We start from the raw sequence: 26,924 nt of genomic DNA, 5'->3' as shown, positions 1-26,924 counted from the left end.
ATGAATCTTTACTAGACTTCATCACTCGCTTCAACTCCAAAAAGCTGAGTCTGGGCAACATAAGTGAAGATCTTGTTCGCGCAGCTTTCATCCAGGGCGCCGAATACCCAGAGCTTATCCGCACATTGACGGGTAAGGACGGCATGCCATCCACATGGGATGCCATCATGACGGCTGCCAAGCGCTTTGCCGAGACGGAGAAGCAACTGGGAAGGGATCTTCCCCAGAGTACACACCTCTACACGCAAAGGACTAGAGAAAACAATGTTCGGATCGCCCGGCAGAACAAAAAGAGGAAGCTAGGTATTTGGCAGTCAAGGGTAAACTTTGACACCTCATCCAGCTCTCACCCTCTTGTTGGCGGAAGAGATAACACACACCCTTCAAGCCGAAAACACCGGTGGACGCCACTCACCAAAAGCGTCACGGAGATATTTGCCACCGAAAAACTACCATGGCCAAAAGCTCCAATGATCCGGCAGCGACCTAATGCGGATCAAAGCAAATCCTGTGACTTCCACTGGACAAAAGGTCATAGTACGGAGGAGTGTACATCCTTGAAGGATATTGTTGAAACATTCGTCAAGGATGGAAGACTGGCACACCTTGTGGCATCAATCAAGAAGGGAGGAAGGAATGATAACTGGTACAGAGGCAACGGATGAAAGCCCGTTGACATCAGCATCAACATGGTTCATGGCAAGATCAGAGGAAGAAAAAGGCGAGTGACAGAACCATGCGCGTGGAAGGAAGCTGAGGTGCGCTTCCCGCGAGTGCCAGGAGGACCCAGCAAAGAAGGCCCTATCGTCATCAAAAGCCAGCTGGGGCACTACATCACTTCTCGCACTCTTGCTGACAACGGCGCCTCGTCAACGGTGATGTACAGGCAGTTCTTCGACAAGCTAGATGACGAAGACAAGGAACGCCTGGAAACGATCTACGCCTCGATGGAAGGGTTCGACGGCAGCACAAACACCCCCCTGGGTATCCTATCTTTCCCCGTCACTCTTACGGACGGGAATCACTCAAGCACAGAAGACGTGGATTTTGTCGTGATGAGGAAGCCACACCACACATACGACATTCTCTTCGGAAGAGACGGGATGGCAAGATTCAACGCCGTGGTATCTTCAGTCCACGGCATGATGGGATGGCCAACAGCTGAGGGTGTAGCGATGATCACCGGCATTCCCCAGGTATGCATCGCATCTGTCTCATCTAAACCCAAACCAAAGATGGCTAAACCAACCATCACCGAACCGGAAAGATGGGCCTTCAACGGCAAATACCCTGACCAGGCCGTTACCATTGGCCCAACAGTTGTTGATCCCACACGCACCTTACTCAAACGCTTACTACAGAAAAACGCTGACATCTTCGCGTGGACACCAGCTGACATGACTGGTGTACCCCGAAGTAAGGCAGAGCATAAGCTCAAGTGCGATCCGGCTGTTACGCCAGTCGTACAAAAGCGCAGAGTAATGGGGCCAGAACAAACTAACGCGTGTAGAACCCAAGTCAAGGAACTCCTTGACGCAGGCATCGTACGCGTTAGCAGATATCAAACATGGGTTGCAAATCCCGTTATAGTACCGAAGAATAACAAACAATGGCGCATGTGCATAGATTTCAAGGACTTAAACAAAGCATGCCCCAAAGATTGTTATCCGTTACCCGAAATTGATCTTAAGGGGGATTCGTTAGCACCGTTTCGCCTTAAATGCTTCCTGGATGCGTATAAGGGGTACCATCAAATCCACATGGCCGTTGATGATCAGGACAAAACCGCTTTTCGGACGCCCGATGGTACATTTTGTTATCAAATGATGCCATTTGGACTTAAGAACGCCGGGTCCACATACCAACGCCTGATGGACAACCAGTTTCATGCCCAAATTGGGAGGAACTTGGAAGTCTACATGGATGACTTGGTCATCTAAAGCCCTGACGCAGAAGCGATGTTGAAAGACATAGAAGAAACTTTCAACACGCTCAGGAAGATAAACATGAAGCTCAACCCGAGCAAGTGTGCCTTTGGAATGGAAGAAGGGAAGTTCTTGGGGGTCATCGTCACTAAAGATGGCTTCAGAGCGAACCCTGAAAAGGTCGAAGCCATTATCAAAATGGAATCACCTACCACCATCAAACAGGCTCAGACACTGAATGGACGACTAGTCGCACTTAATCGCTTTTTGGCAAACCACGCGGATAAGTCGTTTCCTTTCGTGTCAACGTTGAGAAACTGTTTAAAGAAAACGCACTTCCGCTGGACACCAGAAGCGGAAGCAGCTTTTCAGGAGATTCGGTCACGCTTGATCGAACTCCCAACGCTCACAGCACCAAAAGCGGGAGAGGAGTTAATCCTATACCTTTCCGCAACAGATAGAGCAACCGGGGCGGTCCTGCTAGTTGAACGGAAAAGCATCCAGATGCCAATCTATTATGTCAGCCGTATCCTAACAGACGTAGAAACCAGGTACTCTACCCTCGAAAAATTAGTCTTAGCACTTATACACGCTTCACGTAGGTTAAGACGATATTTCCAGGGTCACCCAATCACCATTCTCTCCAACTTCAAACTTGCAAACGATCTACGCAAACCCGAGTTATCGGGACGCCTAGCCAAATGGGCAATTGAGTTGGGGGAATACGCGATAAAGTATAAGCCAAGACCAGCCATAAAAGGCCAGGTTTTGGCCGACTTTATTGCGGAAGTGCCTGCATCGCGGGAAAAAGAGTGCCAGGAAGAGGCTCAACCCTCTCCAGCACAGGACATCAATGATGTCTGGCGACTCTACACTGATGGAGCAGCCAGTAACGAGGGTTCAGGCGCAGGGCTGAAACTAACCAACCCAACAGGCCAAGAATACACTTACGCTATTCGACTGGACTTTCCAAGTACGAATAACGAAGCCGAGTATGAAGCATTCTTGGCCGGGCTGAGAATTGCGCGTAAGATGGGAGTGAAACACTTGGAAGCCCACGTGGATTCCATGTTAGTAGCCAATCAAATCAACGGGACGTACACGGCCGTGAACGACACAATGGCCCTGTACCTCGCACAAGCAAAAACCCTTATGCGCGATTTTAACGATTGCAAAGTCATACACGTCAAGCGTAGTGAAAACAAATCTGCGGATGCGTTAAGCAAGCTTGCATCATTAGCCTTCACCCACTTGGGAAAGGACATCCGCATTGAACTCCTCGAGGCACCTTCGGTCCCGCACAAGGAAATTTGTGTCATCCAAACCGGCACAGAAACGTGGATGACACCAATAATAAAATACCTTGCGGCAGGTACACTACCAGAGTCAAAAACACAGGCAAGAAAACTACGCTGTAAAGCACTGAATTATCAACTCATCGATGACATCCTTTACAGACGTAACTTTCTTGGCCCACTCTTAAGATGCGTGGACAACCAAGATGCTGACTACCTCCTAAGGGAAGTACACGAAGGCATCTGTGGAGTACACGCAGGTCCACGCGCTGTTGTAGCTAAGCTAAACAACGCGGGATACTTTTGGCCGGGGATGCATACGGATGCGCTGGCATACATCAGAAAATGCAGGTCTTGTCAGCTCTACGCACCCAACACGCACCGCCCGAAGAATGAACTTGTTCCAGTCACCTCTTCATGGCCATTTCAGAAGTGGGCCATCGATGTGACAGGCCCATTTCCTACAGCAGCAGGAAATGTTCAGTTCCTAGTGGTAGCCATCGACTACTTCACCAAGTGGATAGAAGCAAAACCCCTAGCCCAAACAACCGCGAAACATATCAAAAAATTTATTTGGGAATTTATTATTTGTCGTTTTGGACTTCCACAGAATTTGGTGAGCGATAACGGCACCAACTTTGCTGACAAGAAGCTACAAAAGTGGCTGGAAGAACTTCAAATCACCCACACTTTTACCTCAGTGGCGCACCCGCAGGGTAATGGTGAGGTAGAAAGAGCAAATAAGAGCATCGTCGAAGGCATAAAGAAAAGACTCTTGGAACACAGATCCGGCTGGGTGGACGAGCTTCCGCACGTCCTTTGGGCAAACAGAACGCTGAAAAAGGCCAGTATGGGAGAAACCCCGTTCAGTCTCACTTATGGCACTGAAGCCATGGTCCTGGTCGAAATTGGTTTACCCTCACCAAGGGTCTTGATTCAGCCAGAAGACAATGATGCGGAAAGACGGTTAGACCTTATGCTAACCGAGGAACGCAGAGACTTAGCCGCAGTGCGTGAAGAGAACTACAAGCGACAAATGCAAAAGTACTACAACACGCGGGTAAAACTCTGCAACTTCAATGTAGGAGACTACATACTGCGTAACAACGAGGCTTCGAACCAACAATGCCCAGGAAAACTGGCCCCGGTCTGGGAAGGGCCATACATTATCAAAGAAGTTCTGGGAAAGGGCGCGTACCGGCTCGAAAGGCTCGATGGCACTCCCATCCCAAGAACATGGAATGGAGCTCAATTACGCAAATGTTACATGTAGATCAATTCCAAACTTGTAAAGAAAAGGCCTAGAGCCACTTCTAATGGAAATGATTCTCCTTTCACAATGTGTTGATAGCCTTACCTTTATACTTATGAACTTCCCACACTGATGTGCCGGTATTCACCGCATAAATATGGGAAGAAGTAAGTCGTTACGTGTGGAAGGCGGCAAAACCCGCATAAACACAAAACGTAAAAATTTCAAAAGTTTTTAAAACCTCCACGCAGGTCAGATGTAGGCAAAGTTTAGCCATCCTACTAAGTTCAAGTGACGGTCTTACCCGCACAATCACGAACAAGGAGGCAAAACTTCAACCTATTATCTACCACGTTCAAAGGTTAACTTATTCTAAACACTTAGAAAATTTCAAAGGAAAAGATGAGGAAAACTTCCACGCAGGTCAGATATAAATAAAGTTAAGCCATCCTACTAAGTGTAAGTGACGGTCATACCCGCACAATCATGAAAGAGGAAGCGGAACAAACTTATAATTTGCCACGTTAAAAAGTTAACTTATCTAAGTACTAAAGAAATTGCTAAGTTAAATCAAAACATGCGTAAAATAAACAAGGCAAGGAATTAACACAATCTTTATTCCATCAAAATTCAAATATTACAAAGATTGCTAGGTGCATACCCGCATAAAAAAGAAGCTATACAAAAACAAAAATCTACGCTAATGGTGGAAAGGGATCTTCAGGATCAAGCTTCAGGACCACTTCCACTTGGACCCGCACCATTAGTAGAGCGTGGCGGTTCAAGGAAAACTTTAAGGATAGCTAGCCCATCATCAGCAGCAGCAACTTCGTTCACCTTCTCCACCACCGGATGCAGGAAGGCGGCATACTGGTTCACTGCTTGGTCATAAACAGCTTCAGTATCCACATCGTACAAAGGGAAGTTGGAAGGCGGGATGCCTTTCTCAACGAACCCTAGACCAAGCAGGAAGCCGGCCTTTTCCCCATCCTCATGAGAAGCGTTGAGGGCTGCGCTCATGGCATCGTCGTATGATGTGTCCGTGAAAACTCGATGCACAACCTACAAGAAAAAATACAAGTATCAAAACCTTTTCTATTTACAAAGAAAAGCGTAAAGACATTATGAAGTTAAGCTTACCTGAGACAACGCTTCTCGAAGAAGCCATTCCTTGGTAACCAGAGCTTCCTAGAGGGCAGCTTGAGCTTGGGTACGGGCGCGTTCGGCTTCACTTTTGTTGAGGTTGGCAAGCAACACTTCTTTAGCCGCAGCCTCTTCAACGCCCTTTAGCTTCCGCTCAGTCTGGTCAAGCACCCCCCTCTGGTCCAGGATCTCTTGGAGCTTCTTCGCGTCTTCCATCACCAAGGCATCATGAGCCTGTTGGAGCGCCTCTAGTTTGGCTTTAAGTTCCTCATTCTCGAGGCGTAGAGGCTCAGCAACAGCTTCAGCCTTTGTGGCCCTTTCAGTTGCGTTCCGAGCAGTTTCCTTAGCCAGCCGAAGCTGTTCGTTAACAGCTTGGGCAGCCTTGGAACGGGCCTCGAGACGGGCCTGAACTTCAACTTCAAGGGCCTTGAACGCCTTCTCCTTCTCCGCAGCAGCGGCGGAGAGCCTCCTATTCTCCTCCCGGACAGCCCGCGCCTGAGCTACTTCTTGGATACGAGCTGCTTTTAACTTGTCGTTTTAACGACAAAGCAGCTCGACGCGTGGCTGCATCCGGGCCAGGAGAACCCGAAGCTCATTGGTTAGCCTACCCTCCTGGTAGCTAGCCATGGCTTCCCCCAACGCACCACTGGGAGCTGCGTGACGAGCCCACTCCACGCACTCCACAGGTGTGCGAAGGGTTGTTCCTCGGCGGATGTTCCATCGTGGAACATACACTTCATTGGAATCCGACACTGCAAAAAACAAAAAGCAGTTAGGAAAAGATGATATAAAAAAAAAAAAAAAAAAAAAAAAAGAGGCCAAAAGAACCCTACGCACCTGTAGGGTCAACAACAGGCCGATAGCCGCCAAACTCATCACCTGAACCCAAGGGAAATCCGTCCAAGAGGTCAGGTAGATGGGAAGGAGGCAGAGGTTGGCGAGAAGCCCCATGCATACCTGAAGGATCGGCCGTCGTTGCTGATGACGGAGGAGGCATGGTGAAGGCCGCCGCGGTAGTAGGAACCAACGGAGGTGAACTCACCGTAGGTGAACTCACAACCGTGGTCGCCGCTGCGGAGTCCGCAGAAAAAGTAACCGTCGGCTCAGTGAAAGATGCGGTAAATATGGCACTGACAGCCGGCGGTGATGTCATCACAGTTGGAACAGTTGGCTCAACTGGGTGAGCAACTGAACCAACTGAAACAGGCGCAGCCGCCTGAGTCGTCGCCTCAGGTAGGCTGACCAAGCCTACCGTCATGGGTCCGGAGGTACTCCTCCCCGCTCCACCCTGGAATGCGGTAGCATCCACGCCTGCACAAGGAAGATAAGTATTAATGATGGAAAGCTATGAAGTTAAAAATAAAGTTTGTACTTACGGGTTTTCTTGAGCCTAAAAGTGCGGACAGGCGGGGACGAACCCGATGGAGCCGGCCTCTTTGCGCCGCTCACCGTCGTCATCCTGGGCTCTCCGGAGGTGACAGTCGTCGCAGCCTCCGGAGCAGTGGTCTTATCACCACCAGGGTTCCCCGCCACCTCCTCGCTCTCGGTCTCTGAATCAGACCGAGGCGCCGGATCGGCAGTGGAGGCTACCTTCGCCTTCCCCTTCCCGCCGGCAGCCTTCTTCTTCCGCACCAACGGAGGACCATCTGTGGATTCCTCATCAGAACACAAGATTAGAGGAATTCCAGCAGAGGTTTCAGCATTGAGGGGTCGAGGGTTGAATAACGCCTTACCTGGCCGCCTGGCGCTCAGGATCTCGTGGCCTGGCGGGTAGACCTCCAAGAACCGTTCCGCCGTCTGTTCAAGGATGGGCAACTCGTTCTCATCTAGAGCACGAGTACCCATCCGAGCGGGACTATCAGCCTCCCGCGGATACAGGAGCGACTGCAAGTCGTTCCCCTCTGAAATAAAAGAAAAACAGTTAGAAGACAAACCTATATAAACAAAGAAGACAGAGCATACCGTAAGGGACAGAGTTCAAACCGTATTCAAGGACGATCGAGATCTTTTGCGCCTCCGCATCCTTCCACACCCGGCTCATCCCGAGCATCACCATCCCGGACTCCGCAAAGCGGTAAACCGGAGATTGGACTCGGGATATCTTTGAGAACCATTCCGCCTCCTGGTAGTTGGAGGCGTGAAGGCTGGGGAGTGCTTGCCCATTCTTGAACTTCATGGCAAGGGGGATGGCGCGAGCGGAGATAAAAAAGAACTCCCGCTTCCATGAACGAAGACTGCGCTCGGTTGCGCAAATCTTCAAACCCTTGATCCGGGTTATCAGAGTATACCACCCCTGGATGCATCTCCAAGAGTAGAAGGTCATCAGGCGGTCGACGAAGGGCTCAACGCCCAGAATCCGGCACACCCACTCGAAGTGGCGAATCTTCGCGATCGCCATCGGGTGCACCTCGGTCAGGTGTACACCGTGCCTCTCTAGGACACGGTACACAAACTTTGTCAAAGGGAACCTAAGATTCCCATAGACAAAGAATGCGGCATATACCCCGATCTTGCCTCTGGGGGCATCATACACCATCTGATGAGGTTCAGGAAACTCAGGCTCAAGAGACTCGAGCATGAACTTCCTGACGATGTACTGATATAGATCAACAGGCAGAGCACACTGGCACTCGCCAGCAGTACTCTTGTCATCCTTATCGGACGTGGATGACGGGTGCTCGGCGTACACCCCAGCCTCCTGGGCTGTAGCCTCAAGATCGTGAGCAGAAGACATCTTGCAGGTATGAAAAAGAGAACGATTTCAAGAGAATGCTCGACTGAAAAGGTGAGTATTCGCCGGAAATCGTTTTGAAGATGAAGAGAAAAGTGAAAGTGTGAATTACAAAGGACCCTCTCCCCCTTTATATACTAATCGCAATTAATGCGATGAATTTAATGCGGAAGAGAGAGAAATCGCAGGTGCAATGAAACTATGACACGTGGCAAAAAGCAAGCTGGCAACAGCTGTTGAAAGGACGCGTGCCAGTAATTTCGCGGCCACGCGCCCGAAAATTCGCGCCCACGCGCCTGAAAAAGCGCCTGGAATGACCATATACTGTCACGTCCCCATAACTTCCTGCACGTCCTGACACTGTCAGAAGAAACCGTCGGACGACGTTTCAATAGTTTGGACTGTTCTTATCCTTTCACCAACTCTTCGAATTTCAAATTTTCAAAAAGATTCAAAAGCGGGAAAATACCCCTTACCTTGGCAACCAAATAACTATAAGACAGGTGCGAGTAAAGTGTTAAGGCAAAACCCTTCACATACTTAGCACCCGCAGGAAATTGACGCCAGGAATACCTTGGAAGTAAAGTAACCGTAAGACGAGTGCGGGTACAGTGTCAAGGCAAAACCCTTCACATACTTAGCGCTCCGCAGGGAATTCAAACCAAGAAGGATCTTCTGGGCATGCTTGCGGAAACGGGAATAACATCCCCGCATGGCGGGAACGTCGAGAACTATATTGTTTGAAACTCCAAGATGGAATTGGTGGTTTTAACATAATTGATCACTATGTTGAAAACTACCAAAACCCCATGAAGAATCCACACAAGTGGGACTCAACGCTCGTGACTTGCGAGGAGGTTACAGACCTACCCGCTTCATACCCAAAGATCAAGCAGAAAAGTCGGGAATTTCTGCGTGACATTAGGAGAACCGCGGGAAGAATCCCCACGGAAAACCTTAAAACTAAAAACCCTTTTCAAAACCCCTTGCTAGTCCAAAAGTTCACCTCACTTATTAATAATTCATGAGAAGAACATTGGACTGGGGGGACTTGAAGAGGTAGGTCCCAGCAGAGCCCAGTTGGACCCGCAAGACTCACCTTGAAGAGGGACGTCTGCGCAACGACCAACTGCTTCCGCAGGACCCACCATGCTCAGAGAAGACCTTACGCGCAGTACGCCAGCTGTACCCGCAGGGAAAGCCTCCCAATGGTGAAGTACCCCGCTTGTTCCCGCAGTTGCGGATACAAGCCATCAGGGAAGGCTACCCGCACTAATAGCAAGGCTACACGCACAAGGCACTAACTCTTGCTACTTCAGTAGTCACCTGAAGGAATGAGCAAGGCGGGAATACTCCCGCCCAAATGAGCCAGTCCGTATGCTTCTGGAAGATCTTTTGTACTATACCTGCCAAGGTATGGGCAAAACAGACGATCTGACCAAAACAGCCCATGAACCAATCACAGGGTGACAGCTCACTGACAACAGTACGAGGAGGAGCACCCTCTAGTACTGTTTGTCACTATTAGCCGCTGCCTACTCAACAACCCTTACTATGGGACGTGCGCAGCCTACAGTTGGTGGAACAGTGCATAGCCGGCAGTAAAGGAACAGTATACAGCCGACCTTGTCACTATCCGCCGCAGCCTATCCACCAACCAGCATGGCTTGTGCGTAGCCCACTGTTGGTAGAACAGGAATACTATTCAGCCGGCTGTACCTTCTAGGAAACCTACCTTCGGCTATAAATACTCCAACACCTTGGAATGGTAAGGACATCATCTGAGATCATTATCTTATCTTCTCTAGCAATCTCTTAATATACACTTATATTCAGAGCAATCTAGTCTGATTCTCACGCCGGAGGGTGGTCACAAGGAGGAACCCCCCCCCCCTTCTCAGTGACGAGCTTACGGTGTCTGTTTTGCAGGTCACCTGAAGAACAACCTTCTTTGCTGGACCTCATCCTCGTGGGAAACATTACTTAACCCCCAGATTATCCGTAATCTGCCCAGGGTCACTTAGTGTTTCTTCAGTTATGCACTGCATATATTATATCTTTTTACTTGCCAAGTTTTTCATGTTGGTCTAATACTAATATTTCTTTTGTGCAGGCTGAAGCATTCTGCAACTACATGAAATTAACCATTCCTCATGTGACCAGTCTTGTTGTAAAAATTGGCATGTGAAATGTACACGCTAGAGGCCCAGCCTCTCGTATACTCCGCTTCTAATGACGATCTGTTGTCCTTCAGCTAGACTTACAAATCGGATGAACAATTTCCCAACTCAGATATTAGCTGCAATGCTTGATTTGAAGTAGGTAACAAATTCAATTATCTTGTATATTAGAATGAGTTATTTTCTTGATACACTGGATGTAAATCCCATCAATTAAATGCAGCCATGTTTATGGTACACTTTTATATGCACTCAAAACTCTTCCTTTCTTTCCACTTTTGCTAATACTTTTAGATCCATAAAACACTTACATTGCTTACTAGGGTTACCTAATTGTGGCATCTTGCACATGATCTGTAATTGATCTGTCCATTTTGGGTGTGATCTCAAACAAGCAGAATGCCTTTATAATCAGTTAACCTTTTGATTTTAAATACGCCATTAAAACTTACAAAACATGTTCTTCTTGAAGTCAATTTTAAGAAAATGTAAAGCTTTTGGAGCAAACTCTATGCAGAAGATTCTAGTGAAATTACCTCCAAGAAACGAACAATCGATTACAAAATTCAAGTATTATTAATATCACGGATTAACAATCGAATGATTTACAAGAGAAATTGGAAACAAATTACAAATCAAATCTAATGATCTGCTGACTACCATACTTTCAATTGAGCACAATCAGTCCCTCAAACTAATGTAACCTGCCACATTACTTCACTAACTTTCGAAGAATGACCCCTGAACTTATAGAAAGAATACTATTTACTTTGACTTACACTTATTAAGAATTGACTAACCTCCAACAAAGATCTAAGTAAATCATTTTTATTGGTTTGTAATTAATGCTATGTATGTATGTGTGTATGGAGTATCATACGGAAATTTTCGCACATCCACATTCTTATCTCTGAGTTATGAATTCATATCTGCTATGGCATAATTATGAGTTATCGCCTGTTAATGGCTGGTGAGAGAGACTGCTTTTGAGTATGGAAAAATCATGGTGTTACACGGGTCACTCATTTTTAATAGCTGATTCAGAGCTTTCAAGTATTGGTTCACTTAGGCACTTAACTAGTAAGCAATTATCCTGATCTCGAACTTAACGATTCTATATATATTTTTTTTAATTTTTAATTAAGTTTGTATCAAGATAAACACATGAATTCTCAGGAACATATGAAAACATGCATTTATATTACCTTTTCTTTCCTTCCAATCATATTACTTTATTATTATATATATATAAAACCATACATTACATAGATGTTAATTCATGTTATACAATATCTGGATCTTCATTCAAACTTGAATGAAAACGGGGTTCTAACTGTATACTTTCCGGTGTTAGATACCCACGTCATATGCCCTTGCCCATATGGTGCTTTCTCCTTATCCTTAGCATCTCGACTAAACGTTACATCGTATGTTCGCTTTTGTTGCACTCCTGTGAAGCCCATGACACCCTCATCATTATGAACCACAACCTTAACACTTACACCCTCTGGTACAGAAGTGTCCCTGACTGTGTAAGCTTCTGGCAAACCAACATTAGTCACCATCCTTGAGTATGTTTTGCTGCCACCTCTTTTTAGAGATACCACGAAAGAAGGATAATTCAACTCTGCCTCTGTTATCGATTTTGAGCAATTACATTTCTTTTTAACGATGATTTCAATTTGTTTGGGCGTATAGCCTAACCCACAAAGATAAGGAATGTAGTCATCGGGCTGGATGTCAAAAACAAAGCCTGGCTCATGGGCTTTTGGTGGGTTTACGTGACCAGATCCAATGGCATGTATGTCAGCTAGATACCCGCTTTCTTCTACGATGGGCTCTCCGTTTCGGTTTACTTGACTAGCAGTGGTCATTATTGCAGACTTGATAGCAGCTGGAGACCATTCTGGATGCGCACTTTTGAGCAACGCGCCTATGCCTGCAAGATGAGGGCAAGACATCGATGTACCTTCTATGACGTTAAATGCTGCTTTGGTTCCTGTTTGGTTGTCGGCCGGCTCATTCCATGCTGCAAGGATGTCCACACCGGGTCCAGTAATATCTGGCTTTAGGATTCCAGGACTTGCAAGGTTAGGCCCTCTTGATGAGAAAGAAGCAATCTCTGGATCTGATTTTATCCCGACTACAGTTCCATCAGAACGTATAGTTGCAACGGGAGAAGAAGTTGAGCTCAAATACTTCTTAATCTCAGCCCCTTCCTTGTAACCGACATATGAAGCCGGCAGAACATGAGGATGTGCTGCTATACTCTCACCATTAGAAATGTCATTAGCAATAATTATGGCAGCTCCTCCTGCCTCCTTAACTATCCTTCCCATATAAACATTAGGAATGTGCTCATCAAGATCACACAACACTACCTTCCCCTTGACATCAATGTGGTCCAACGACCCTTCATTGCACCCTTTTGGGGGGTAAACAAGAGGCCGAAGCTTCTGCTCAAAACCCTTTTGTTGGTACAACGATTCACCATGAAGTTTCTTCTTGTTTCCAAGAATAACTGTTGTCTGGAATCTTCTATCGATTGTACTAGCACCAACCGTAAGGATCCATGGGGCCTCATTTGATAATGATTCACTAGCTGGCCCACTATTACCTGCTGCACAACTCACGAAGATCCCTTTCTGCATGGCACTGAAGGCGCCAAGTGCTATACTTTCAATATAAAAGGGCCTGGAAAATCCACCAAGTGAAAGTGACAACACATTAACACCGTCTTCAATAGCTGCATCCATACCTGCTAAGACAGCACTGCCTAGACAACCTAAGGGTTCACATACTTTGTAAGTGGCTACGTGAGCCAGTGGTGCCATCCCACTTGCAGTGCCGTTCCCCAATCCGAAAACTTTTGCGTTGTGTACGTAATTCCCTGCAGCGGTACTTGAAGTGTGTGTCCCGTGGCCTTCCTCGTCTACCGGAGAACTTCCGTTAACAAAGCTTCTTAATCCGATCAGCTTGTTATTACATGACCCTGCCACTTCACATTTACCCTTCCATTTCGACGGTGGAGGGGGGACACCATCGTCCTTAAACGAGGGATGCGATGGAGTAACTCCAGTGTCTATAAGCCCGATTATGACTCCCTTCCCATGGTTTGAGTCTTTCCACAGACCTGAATTATGGTGCAGGCCCAGAAAGTGAGGTGAACGAGTTGTTTGTAACTGATACATACCTTCAGGCCGCACAGATAAAACTCCACTCAAACTCTCCATCACCTTTACTTGATCGGCTGACATTTTAGTAGCAAATCCGGTAATCACGTGATGGTACTTGAAAACCATCTCTGGTTTCCCGTTTGATCGCGCAGCTACTTTTAACAAAAATGAATTATACCATTCATCAGTGTTGAGGGTCTGGACTTCAGGTGAACTTAAGTGGACAATGTAAGTTTTAAGTTCAGTGGCTTTGGTGGGAAGTACATTGAAAAGGGTGGTGCAAGTGAGAAGGAACACAAGACCAACTGTTGGCGACATTTTGTATCTCAAGTCTCTCAATGTTTATGGTGACTGAAGATTTAACTTGTGGATATGTCTTGGGCTACTCCTAATGGGTATTTATATATCATTGAGGTGAAACTGTGAAATAGAGTTTCGTTTGTAATCACCTTTGAGTGGACCCGATCGAGTATGACATTATTCTTTAGGAATAATCTTGTAACAAACTGCAGCACTTTCGTAGTTACTGATACACGCATAATATGGTACATATATTATGCTTACCCAATCATCTAGAATTAGGAAACTAGTTATGTTTTCCTTCGTTTGTCCATTTCTACAAGTTTCTCTTTGTTAAAAGTAGGTTTAAACCCCTTGAAAGTTTGCTAGTTTTCATAGTGCCATATCTTGCTTTTAAGACAAAGAAGATTGATTTATCACTTAAAACACATTTCTTATTGCTTTCAGGCTTAATATTTATCCTTAATCAGCAAGTACGTTGTTGTCATTCTCGTTTTGGTTTATTATCTAGGAACATACTTGAGTTTCTTATATCTACCAAAAACTGCAAAGGTATCGAGCCTGTTAACAATCACTTTCTCAGCCAGCTTTGAGTTTGTTTGTGCAGAATGTTAGCCAGTTAGATACGCATGTCGTTTTTGCTATTAAGGAGGGTTTTCTTCGTCTTCATGTTTGTTTATCATCGGACGAAATGGCCAATAAACTTGGCTCATTGAAGATAACTACAATTGGTTTTGGTTTAACATTCTGTGTGTTTCTGAATGTAGAAACATGGTGTGAATTCTTATGGGCCCAAGAAAGAATCATTTCTATTTTTATTGAAATGGCATAACTTTCTTGCTTCAAGCTTTGGATAACTAAACTAAGTAGGTATCCCACTATCAAGAAAAAAGAAAACCAATCTATGATAGCTAATCGACAATCAGTTTATTAATTAAACTGAATTAATATGGAGTAAAATCAGGATATTGAATTAATTAATATATTTACCAAAACTAAAGGAAAACCAATTTACTTAAAAGCCCGTATTAATAAAATTAATAAACAAATGCAAGAAGATTTCGGTAAATTGGTTATTGTTTTATCATGTAATAAATTTAATAAATACCCTTGTATGAGTATGGAAGTTTAGAGTACAAGTCATTTAATTTGTGGGTATAAATTGCTAAAATGTAGTTCAGGGACCAAAAGTGTTTTACTAGAAACTTAACTTATGAGCTAAATAGTTGAGGGACCATACTTGCCATTAGTCGGAACGTAGTGACATTTTGTATACTTGTATTTGAGAAGCGTTTGGACATTATTATGTATTGGAGGATTAATAATTGGTTTTTAGGTTAAGAACACTTCCTAGGGTGATTTTATGTTGTTGATTTTTATTGAAACTCATTTACGTAGTGGAATATATTTGAAGCTAATTAGGTAAATAAAGAACTATAAATATTGGCCTAATTCAGTCAAATTGAGGATTTAATTTGTATTAAGTTGTGGATTAAGGTCATTAAAGAGTAAGATCAACTCATTGAATATAATATAGATGATATTGCATCATTAATTCCAAAAGTAATAAATATATAAGGGCAAATTCAATAGAGCTTCCCTTAAGAAAACTTTAAATAAATAATAGAAAACTTCGAGGTTTTCTACAATTTTCACACTCCTCGTTTCTTATTATATGAAATAGATGGTGTGAATAAAAGCATTCAAAATGGGTTTCCCATAACAAACCTCATCGCTAAATTTTAACAAAATGATAAAAAGAAATTTATTTGACATTACTCCGTTAGATCCGTCGTCCTCATTTCTATAACCCTAAATTTTTAGAGGAAACAACACTACCCTCATACTTAAGAGGTCACTATCAACTCCATAATCATTTTTAATTATTTTTTGTGAGTATTTGCGAGTGGAAAAAATGAAATAATAACAAAAATTGAATAAACAAGTATTATTTAATTAGGATAGTGATATATGTGGAGAATTTGACTTGGAAGTTTTTGAAAAAATGTGGGATAAGTTTAGAAGATGGTGATTTGTAGATAGATTTGAGGGATAGCACAATGTGAACATGTGAATGCTTTCGATTAGGGGCGGATTTACATGGTAAATGGGTGTTTCTTCAGAACCATCCGAGTTTCAAAATAATAGTGTATTGATATATAGAAAATATTAGAGGAATCACTTTATAAATTAGGAAGGAACCCTTCCTATTTATAATATAGCATTTGTCTAGCTGATAAGTTGTTGACTTTGTAAACTGAAGGTCATGGGTTTGATTCCGTATACTAGCAAATTTTATGAATTTTTTTTTAAAATTCAGCCTTATATTAATTAGGGTTTTATAAAACATAAAGTTACACATTGTCTGCCTCTCTCACTCACTCACTCTTCCCTCTTCATACTAACAACACACCATCGTGGCTGCTTTTTTTTTCCTGACCACCACTGTTGCTTTTCTTTTCCGGCCGACCACACACCACCGTGGCACCGTTGGTCCATTGCCACCACACACAAAGTTACATCGCCTGCCTCTCTCGCTCACTCTCCCCCTTCATACTAACAACACACCATCGTGGCTGCTTTTTTTTTCCGACCACCGCTGTTGCTTTTCTTTTCCGGCCGATCACACACCATCGTGGCATCGTTGGTCCGTTGCCATTCTTCCTGCCTTGCTACTCTTCCTTGGATCGTAAAGACTATTGTATTTATATTATGTGTTTTTTAACTTTTAATGACGGTGTCTTTTTTATTATTTTATTGTATTTTTATTATGTAATGAACTTTGCCCGAACCATCAAACTGACCCAAACCTTGAACCGATCCGGAATTTTTTATACACGACTCTATGAAATTGAAGCATCTAAAAGTAGTACACTACCCAAAAAAAATTCCTAGATCCGCCACTGCTTTGAATGGTGATTCCATATATATAAAGAATCGCTATGTTTTCTTTTGAACATGAATTTCTATCATTTGAAAGGCTTGAAAAGCAAACTCCTTGATGTTTTGAACGCTTTGTTTTTATTAACCGGCCACCAACCCCATATGATTCCTTGTAATTTTGTTAGTGACTATAAATGTATGAAAGATAAAAAAAATAATAAAAAGAGAATAAATAAATATCATTTAATTGACTGGAGATATATATTAAAAATCGGATATGAAGTTTTGTAAAAGACAAACAAAATGATACGATAGAATTATATGAATAAGTTTATTACTATCTTTTAAGTTTATATTTTATTTGGTTTTCTTATTATAGTCAAATTATGTTTTTATCTTTTTTTATTTTATATCTTTGTTTTCCTATATATTGTAATCTCGTTTAAGAAAAAGAATAAGAAAGAATTATTATTTTGGGTCTCTTTTCTCTTCTTCTCTTGTGTTCTTGGGAGATTGACGGTTGTCTCGAATAAACCGTATCAATTGGTGCTTTCATTGAGCCTTAGCCTATATGGCTTTGGAAGAACTCTTGTGGGAGCATCCACAATTACCTCGTTTCACTGGATCAAATCCTGCCCTATGGATCTCTCAAGCTGAACGATATTTCCTCTTTTACGCGATCTATGGCGACGAACGGTTTCCCTATGTCATTGAATCCTTCGATGATGAACCATTCTGGTGGTTTAATGGTTGGCTTCGGAGTTCAGATTTCCTCATCTGGGATGATTTCACTACGACAATGCTTACTCAATTCCACGCTAGTTTCATCAATGCAGTTGCCAAGTATGATCATGAAACCATTGTTAATGAGGAAGTTACTAAAGGATTGGAGGATGTGACCTTAGGTGAGCATGCAACCGGTAAATATAAGCAACAAAATGGTAATTTAATGGTTAATAAAGATGCCACTCAAATTTACAACAATACAATTAGCTCGTTGGCGTCGACATTGTTAAAAGGTGCAACAAGGGAACCGGTGTTGCGCCCCTTGTGGTCGTCTATTGACATTGGCTTAAATAACACAGGAAGAGTCATATGGTGGCCACCGTGGTGCTACGTTGAGACCACCCTACTTGTTGTTGTACGACTCGAGTGGCGACCGCCATGGCAACGACATTTCGTCCTTGAGGACAATGACGTTTTCAAGGGGCCGGGAATTGATATGATCCTGTTATATTAATAAGTTTATTATCATTATTATTTAAGTTTATGTTTTATTTAGTTTCCTTATTATAGTCAAATTGTGTTTCCTTATTGTTTATCTTTTTCTATTTTTATGTTTTTGTTTTCCTATATACTGTAATCTCATTTAAGAAAAAGAATAAGAAAGAATCAATATTTGGGGTCTATTTTTTTCTTCTTCTCTTGTGTTCTTGGGAGATTGACGGTTGTCTCGAATAAACCGTAACAATAGCCGCCATAACCAAACCGATTTTAACCGATAACCGACATAACCAATAGGTCGGTTTAATGAATTTTTGAAAACCACTGAATACGGGTCGATTTTGCTTAAAGATAATTCCAAACCGCCATAACCGAACCGAACCATTTATATAACCAATAATATGTTTGGGGTTAACTTTCACCAAACATCTTGGATTGTACATTTTTATGTTTTTGGTTCAGCGTTAGTAATCGAATCAACTTGAATATCATTGATGAATTATATAAAGTCGTTTTTTTTAAATAATTGGTATTAATAGTACCGAATATATATTTTGGTGGATTATGTCATGTCGTGTTTTTTAATATTTTGTACCAAACGTTTAGGCTCAATTGCATTGTCTTTGTTACGGTTAACCAACCCATAACCGGCTCGCTATAACCATCAAAACCGATTAACCGAAACCGCCATAACCGATCAATAAATGCTATGGATTTCAATAACGTATGGTCCCTTAATTGTCAAAGTATGTCACCGTCTTATAATTAAGTCCATGGTCACTCAACTGTATGCATTGAATGGAAGGAAGGTTCATCGCAATGTGTGTGAATGATCATAAAAGAGGTGCTTATCTTCTTTTATAAATAATTAGCATCAACTTACTCATTACTTGGCTAAGCATCCCATCATGAATTCATACCATTTTTCATTTGAGAGATGCATTGAAATTGTGAACACGTTGAACCGCAACCCGTCTAGTAACTTTAGTGACATCATCCAGTTGGTTCATTCTTGTAACATGGCAGCGGATATGGAAACCGGTGACAAGTATAGCAAACCTATGGCTTGGATTGGGATCTACATTTCAGTAGCATCTTTTGTTTGCATCATTGCCATGGCCTCCGATTTGTTGCATGGTTTCCGAATAGAAAGTTCTGGTTTCCAAGCAAATATTTCTCTCTGAATGCTGCATCTATCACGGTGATCGCTGTTGCCATGAAATTGCCAGTTGATCTAAGTAGCGCGATGCCAGGTTATATGAACCAGGCAACCAAGCTAGGAAGTTTGGGGTTTATGTGCACCATGATGGCCAACTTAATGCCTTCTTTGGCGTCTATGGACAACACGACTCTACTTGCAAACGTAATAGATTTGTCTATTCTAGTTATCACCATGCTTGTGAATATTTGCATTCATACTAGAGTTATTGATCGACCCCGTATCTGGAGTGGAAACAAAGTCCTATACCTTTTATATCACTCGGTCGAAAATCAAGAAGTCTCATATTCAATCCAAAAAACATCATTTTAAGCCTTTGCATTGGATTCCAGAAGATAGTTGTAGTATCGTGCAAATTGTTATCGCTCATAGCCATAGTCACTTCAATAATTGTCGCTAATGTTTTATATCACTGGAAGTCATTGAAGGCAAGGTGGTTTACTCCACCCGTCGCCCCAAGGACGGACGATATAGATGCTGACGTTAGCAACTATGTCTTACAAATTGATAATGAGGTGGAGATTGCTGAAAAAACACTGAAAGGCATTACAAAATCTATGAACTCTTTCTTGTTGAAGGCCGCAAAGGAGCAAAACAACAATCTCTTGGAACTTCCTTTTGAACATGTTAACAGTTGGAGCTTACCAATAGTAACCTTAGCATGCATTGTTGTTGCTCTCCCAAATATTCCTGAGGACACGGTTGAGAACTTGTTCAAAAGTGTTGGTGAAGGTCTTTCCTACACCCATCTTGTGGAAGAAAGGCTCCACTGTTCAAACGAATATGTAAATCTTCGAAAGGCTAGCATGGCGTTATGGCAGGAGGTCGAAAACAAATGCAAGTGGTTGGACAATCCTCTAGCAAAAAATAATTTTAAAGAGAAAATGGCAACAGAGATTCTTAAATGGTTTTCTGAGAAAGCTAAAGAAATTGTCGCAACTGAAATCAACGAAAGTTCCAATGGAGAACTTGTGGAGAACCTTCTTAATACGAGTCATAACAATGAAATGCCATGAAAATGTGATAGAGAAAAGAGAGGCTAGTGTCAAGGTTGCAGCTAAGCTTCTTGGTAAGACTACCAAGATAATAGAAAGACTCGAGACATGTGAACTACCAGGCGCATGGATGATGACAAAATGGCATATATTGACGAGTGGCGTCTTTAGTTGAAGCAATGTATTCCTTAAGGTGATTCTTGATCTAGTTTCATGTCGAATGGATGTGCGTGTATAGTACCTACATGTTATTTTAGAGCATTCACAACAACCTTCATATCCCAAGGTCTGGATTTAGGTGGCATCACATGGACAAAGGGATTACAAACTTCATTGTTTTGTTGTGGAGTCAAGTTTGTGCGGCGAAGTCGTTGTTTGCAAACTTGAGGGGGGACAACATAGCATGGTGGCCCAACTTTCTCTTCCTTCTCTCACGTACACACACATATATATATATACACACACCATTATATATAGTTTTAATATTTTTTAATAAGGTTTGTGGAGATTTATTGTTGTGAAAGAAAGTGAGGTTTTTGAGAAAATTTGGAATCTAATTTGGCGATAATGTGACGGTTTGTATGAGTTTGTTCTCTTAAATTACTCTTGATGTTGAATTGTTGAGGTATCCCTTTAATTGGTCTATTTCTAGCTAAAATGGCTGACTCATTTGAGTAAAAAGCGAAAGGTTACTATTATTAATCCTGTTTTAAATTTGATGTCATAACACAAAGTGCTTCAGGTTCATTTTTTTTTAAGTTACAATTTCACCACTTATACCGTAAACAGTAGATGTCTATAACTCATTTAACTTTTTAATAATTTTATTTTCTTTGTAAACTTAAGTTTCGTTAACTTGAAAAAAACATACAAAAATAAAGACATTTTTTTTAATTTATATTCTCTCAACATTCCAGTATGCAAACGGAGTTGCATTTGAAATAAAGAGATTTCTTTAGTGTCGTAAACTATATTTTGTTCAAAGAGGAGTAGTAACAATGTACAAGTCAGCAAATTATAAACGTACAAGTCGTCGAGGCTGCTTCAAGCTTTCATTTTTCTACGGTTATGCGCTGCGTCGCGTGGACACAAATACTAGTTATACAGAAAATATGATATACAACACGTTGTCCTAACTTTATGGTTTATACTTTATATGGCCGTACGGGCAGGCAAACAAAAAATCAAAACTGTTTCTTTTACAGAAAACACCTATATGTAGGAAATTGGTCACCTTTTTCTATTAAAATTAATGACAAAAAATAATAATGATGCTCTCGTTATTCGTGAGAAATACTAGTACAATATCATATACAAAATGAACAATAAAAAATATACAACTTACAATTTTATATGTACAAGATGATTCAAACCGTTGTCTTCTATGAGAACTTTTAAACAACATATACAATTAAATAGCAACTGTAAAATATCATATTGGTAACCTGAAGCCTAGCATACGAACGCTGCGACTTTAGCAAACCTTAAAGCGTGCTTCAAACACAAGCTTTGAAAGCTCCTTCGCCCATTTTGATAACGGGCCACCCCACATTCCTTGAGCACATCCTGGATATTCCGCAAGTTTAAAACTATATATTAGAGAAACATTGGTGTCACAATAACAATAATCAACAAAATAAAAGATACCTTAAACTGGATAGCACGCTGTCCCTCGTCCACGTCATCTGAATCTCAAGAGCTGTTCGAGATATTTTCATCACCGTCATCATCTTTTACTTTATCTTCTCCATTATCAGTATGTGGGCCCATTCAGATCATATTCGGAGGTAGCAAGTGCTGTAGAATCTTGCAGTTTGTGTTTTTATCAAATCAAGTGCGTATTTAAGCTTAATGGATATTGATCCTTTTTCAGTTAAAAGTAGTTGCCTTTTGCCCTGATATTGATTGTTCTTTTAAAGCATCACAAATGCAGACAAATCTTTGAAACTGAGTTTCCATGTCAACACAAAAATAATGCAAGTCAACTTTGTTATAAGCTCGCGTTACCTTGGTTTTGGCGTTATATGAGTGCATACAAGTGGTTTACGCATAGTTTCATGCTACTAAGAGGTTTAGCTATCATTAACCCTTACTGCTTTTTGTGCACTTTGTAAAAATAACTTGGTCAGTGCATCCGACGGGACCCCTGCCAATAGCAACTCATTATAAAGTGTTTGAGCCTCTTCAAATCCCCAAAAACAGTAGCCACGTATTAGAGATGTATATGCAACAGTATCTGGTTGTATACCGCTTTCAATCATTTCAAAGAAACAACGCCTGGCTTCCTGAAGGTTGTTTGATTTACAATAATGATCAATCAAAACCGTGTAGTAAATAACATCAGGAACCAACTCTTGCATTTTAATCAAATATCTCTTTTCGCCCTCGTTTTCTCCACTGCTACGTTTTTTCCGTTCCACTTTAGAATGACCATCAAATAATACTGTACAAGTTATGATATCAGGTTGTATACCGCGATATATCATATCATTGAAAATATCATGAGCTTCTTTTATGCAATTCACCTGAAAATAGCCATGTATCATAATCGTGTAGGATACGACATCAGCTGGTATTCCTCTCGCATTCATCGTATCAAAAACCCAACGGGCCATTTTCATATCTCCAGCCCGACAACATGCAGCTGTTAATTTACTATACATAATCTTAGACAGCCCACATTCTGATTTTAATATCGTTTTAAACACCTTTGATGCTCTATCGATTTCACCTTTTTCACAAAGGCCACTAAGAAGTTTCAAGCAACATTTTTTTTCCATTAGTGGCTCGACTTTTTGTTGCTTGGATAAATCATGAAAAAAATCATAAGCTTTTTTTAAATTATTTGAGTTGCAGTACCCGTTCATCAAAGCAACATGATTGTCGAAGCTCTTTATTTCAAGATTACTAAAAAACAATTCTGCTTCCTCTACCTTTCCACCTTTGCATAAGCCCTCAATTACAATATTATGTGTAACACTTGTGGGCTCTAAACCCAGGGCTTTCATTTTATCTAAAAGAATCATTGTCTCCTCATAAAGCCCGCATTTTGAGTACCCGTCAATAAGCACATTGAAAGTAGCTGTATCGGGTTTTAAACCCTTCTCATTCATCTTGTTAAAGATGTCAAAAGCGCTTTTAAGGTCTTTAAGATTACAATATCCTTTGATCAAAGTTGTGTAGTGCTTAACATCTGGTTTCATATTCTTTGATTTCATCACTTCCAGCAACACAACCGCATCACTCATTTGACCTAGTTCACATAGAGCATCAATAGCAATTGCAAAGGAGATCTCGTCAAGAAAAACCCCGGATTCCAATGCGTCTATGAACTGGTATACAACTTCAGACAACTTCCCCAAATGACACAAACAATGCATGATCGAACTCATAATAACACAATTCGTTTTGATACCGTTTGCATTCATATCACCACAAAGAGCCAAGGCTTTTTGAATCTCCTTGTTTGTACAGTACCCTTGGATTAACGCCCCGTAACAATAAGCATCAGGCACAATGCCTGACTCTTTCATTTCAAAAAACACGTTCTCTGCATCTTTTAACTTCGACTCTCTTACAAAACCGCGAATAACAGAAGCATAAGCAAAAGCATCGATGGGTGAACGTGAATCTCTCAAAATTTTAAGCAGCACATAACCTGAGTCTGCGTTTCCGTTTGAGGAAAGCCCATCAATATACGAACCGAAAGTAAACGTATTAGGCTCGACTCCAGTTTCCTGCATTTCTCTTAACACATCTTCAACTTCTTTCACACGTCCCGTCCTGCATAACCGTTTAACCACAATCCCATACGTGTACACATTCGGACAAAAACCATTCATCTTTAAATGTTCATAAACCACCACAGCCGTATCTACCTCACCCTCTTCAACCAACCGGTTCATAAAAAGATTACACGTAAGCACAGACGGAACAAACCGACCTTGTATCCTCAACAACACCTCAAACGCGTCACCAAACTGCCGAACACTAATGTACGCCTTAATCAAAGCATCAACCGCAATAGCCAACAAATTCCGATCATCCACATTAATCTCCTTCACCAACTCACCAAACAAATCCGAAATCGTAAACCCAAGAACCACATTTTTATCCTCAATAACCTCTAAAAACAAAACCTTTAACCTGTTAATCATACCGCAGTGACACATAAACCGTATAACAGCCATGTAAGTTGTAACATCATGGGTAAACCCACATTCTTTCAACTGGGCGATGAAACCCAACGCGGTACCGGGCTGTTCTTTTAAGTAATCCAGGGTTTCGGTAACAGACATTTTATCAAACACTTGGTGGGCCTGATCAAAAAGCTAGTATTTTTGTTATTTTTGGAAAATGGGTGGGTTTCTTCTGACCCGGAATCTGATACGTCGGATAAAGGTAACTGAGCAAGTGATGAGATTGAACTGAATCGGAAAAGGAGGTCATATTTTGGCAAATTCCGGCGAGAAACTGACCTGATTAGAGGAACCCACATGGAGATGATAACATTTGTTTTGAATTTGGTTATTGGGAATCGATTGGTTTGAATTCGATGGTTATTGAGACTGAAAGCCGTCTGGTTTGGTGTGGAACAAGGGTTTATGGGGGGTTTTACGGCAGAGAAAACAAACAATTTTTAAAACTTAAATTATAAAAGAAAAGGAAAAAATATTAACTCTATAAAATAATAGAGTTCAGGGGTTAAAACATAAATTTATTAAAATAATAAAAGTTTTTAAAGTTCAATGAACATACTATAATAATATTAAAGTTAAAGGTTAAAGCATAAGAGTTTTTTTTATCTCGGTTTTTATAATGACAATAATAATACTATCTTTTTTACTATTAAATAATATTTTTTATACTTTTATTAATGTTTTTCTTCAAATTTACTTATGACTTTCACTCACAACCACTTACAGCTACTCCATAGAGTATAGAAAACTCAATCATAAATATAGAGGGTATGTTGTGAATGCTCTTAAAAACATAAATCAGAAAAGGTAAAGGCTGGTCCAACAACATATCGTCACGTCGCCCAACGAGGAATTGATATTGTTCTTGTTATTTGATTTTGTTATATATTTATGCTATATATAATATAGGAGAGAATGGCAAGTTAAGACATTTGTGATTGAGTAATTTACAAACTACCAAACACATGTTACAGCATATATCACATTATGGGCATTATGGTTTTTGAAGTATAAAATCTCACATACACTTTCAATTCATTTGAAACATTTACAAATTTTTACCCTCAAACAATTTTAAAAACTTAAATTATAAAAGAATGAAATATTAATTTTAATTGAACTACTAAGAGCATTCTCATCCAACTCCTCATATTATGTGAGGGGTGTTTTTATAATTTAGAGAGTGATTCAGGGTGTTGTGAGTGAAGAGTTTTTATATTTTAGAAAAAGCAGTGATTTTTCTGTATATTTGAAAAGTTACTGTTCATCCCCTATAATTTTTTAATATATTTTGAAAGTGGTTGTGAGTAAAGGAAAGAGAAAAGATAATGATAAAAGGTATAAAAAGTATTATTTAATTGAAATGAAGAGAGAAAATAAAGTGAGTTTTAGTGTAATTTTTGGTTTGGAGATATTGGGGATGAGAATACTCTAATAACTCTATTAAAGTTCAGGGGTTAAATTTATTAAATTAATAAAAATTATTAAAAATCAGGGGTAATATGATGATAATAATACTAAAGTTAGAGGCTAGAGTATTTCTAGTAGCTTCTCTGTCTCGATCACTATAATTACATTGAAAAAATATTTTTTTTCTTTTCTATTAAATAATATTATTTATACTATTAAATAATATTTTTTTCTCGATCACTATTTTTTTTTTTTACTATTAAATAATATTTTCTATACTTCACATTTTATTTAATAAATAAAAATATTATATAGAACAATTACACAATCTCTTATCCCCGTCTCTTTCTCTCACCTGTCTCTCTCTTAGCCACCATATCCTCCACCTGCCACCGTCACTAACACCACCACCATCAGAGCGGCCACGAAACTGGTATATAGTAACGTGGTTTGGTCATCACGAGGATGCTTGTTTGCGACGTTAGCAGAGGGTACAAGCCTTCTCGTTTTCCGGCGACCAGAAGAAGCCCCCTTTGCAGCGATTGGTGGTGATTAAAGCATTAGACAATGATTAGAAGTCCAGTCGGACTAACGGCAAAATGAATAAAGGGACGGTAAGTGTACCAAAACCTTAATTAGGGTTCCGTTTTTCAGATCTTAACGGCGCTGTGGTGGTTGTCTGCCGGAAACCCTAATTTCATACCTAATAAGCTATTCAGAACACTAATTTTAGATCTTAAGTGCGATGGTGTTATTATGGTTGTTTGGTGGTGTGGTGTGCAGCTGGCTGCTCCGATTATGTTCGATTGTTGTTGTATGTTAATTAGGTTTTGTGGTCTGGTGGATTTGGGTTCTCGGGTCGAGTTACAAATCCAGCAATGGTTACTTAAGTTGAATGCAATGGTGGTGGAGGGTGATGTTGACAGTGGTGGAGTGGGTGGCAAGTGAGGACGGTGATGGTGAAGATGTGGTGGTGGACTATAGCGTTGATA

The 26,924-nt window shown here is 41.3% G+C and overlaps 1 protein-coding gene and 1 pseudogene across 1 annotated transcript; both read right to left on the bottom strand.

Moving 5' to 3' along the window:
- Positions 1–11,827: 11,827 nt before the first annotated feature.
- On the bottom strand, positions 11,828–14,020 carry LOC143632097 (subtilisin-like protease). Its single transcript, XM_077100680.1, has 3 exons — positions 12,920–14,020; positions 12,724–12,727; positions 11,828–12,687 (listed from the first exon to the last, which is right to left on the bottom strand). The coding sequence occupies exons 1-3, from the start codon at positions 14,018–14,020 to the stop codon at positions 11,828–11,830; spliced, it is 1,965 nt and encodes a 654-aa protein (XP_076956795.1).
- An 8,349-nt stretch (positions 14,021–22,369) lies between these two features.
- LOC143632096 (uncharacterized) lies at positions 22,370–24,904 on the bottom strand (annotated as a pseudogene).
- Between the last annotated feature and the right edge of the window lie 2,020 nt (positions 24,905–26,924).

This window comes from Bidens hawaiensis, unplaced genomic scaffold, assembly GCF_021521415.1.
Source record: "Bidens hawaiensis isolate Kalapana, Puna unplaced genomic scaffold, B.hawaiensis_p1.1 tig00006365_1, whole genome shotgun sequence".
In the NCBI taxonomy this organism is placed as follows: domain Eukaryota; kingdom Viridiplantae; phylum Streptophyta; class Magnoliopsida; order Asterales; family Asteraceae; genus Bidens; species Bidens hawaiensis.
The sequence above is the reverse complement of the archived record's forward strand: the minus strand, read 5'-3'. Positions and strand labels throughout refer to the sequence as shown.

Coding starts and splice junctions, on each gene's coding strand:
- LOC143632097 (XM_077100680.1), bottom strand. CDS start 14,020: ATGTCGCCAACAGTTGGTCTTGTGTTCCTTCTCACTTGCACCACCCTT.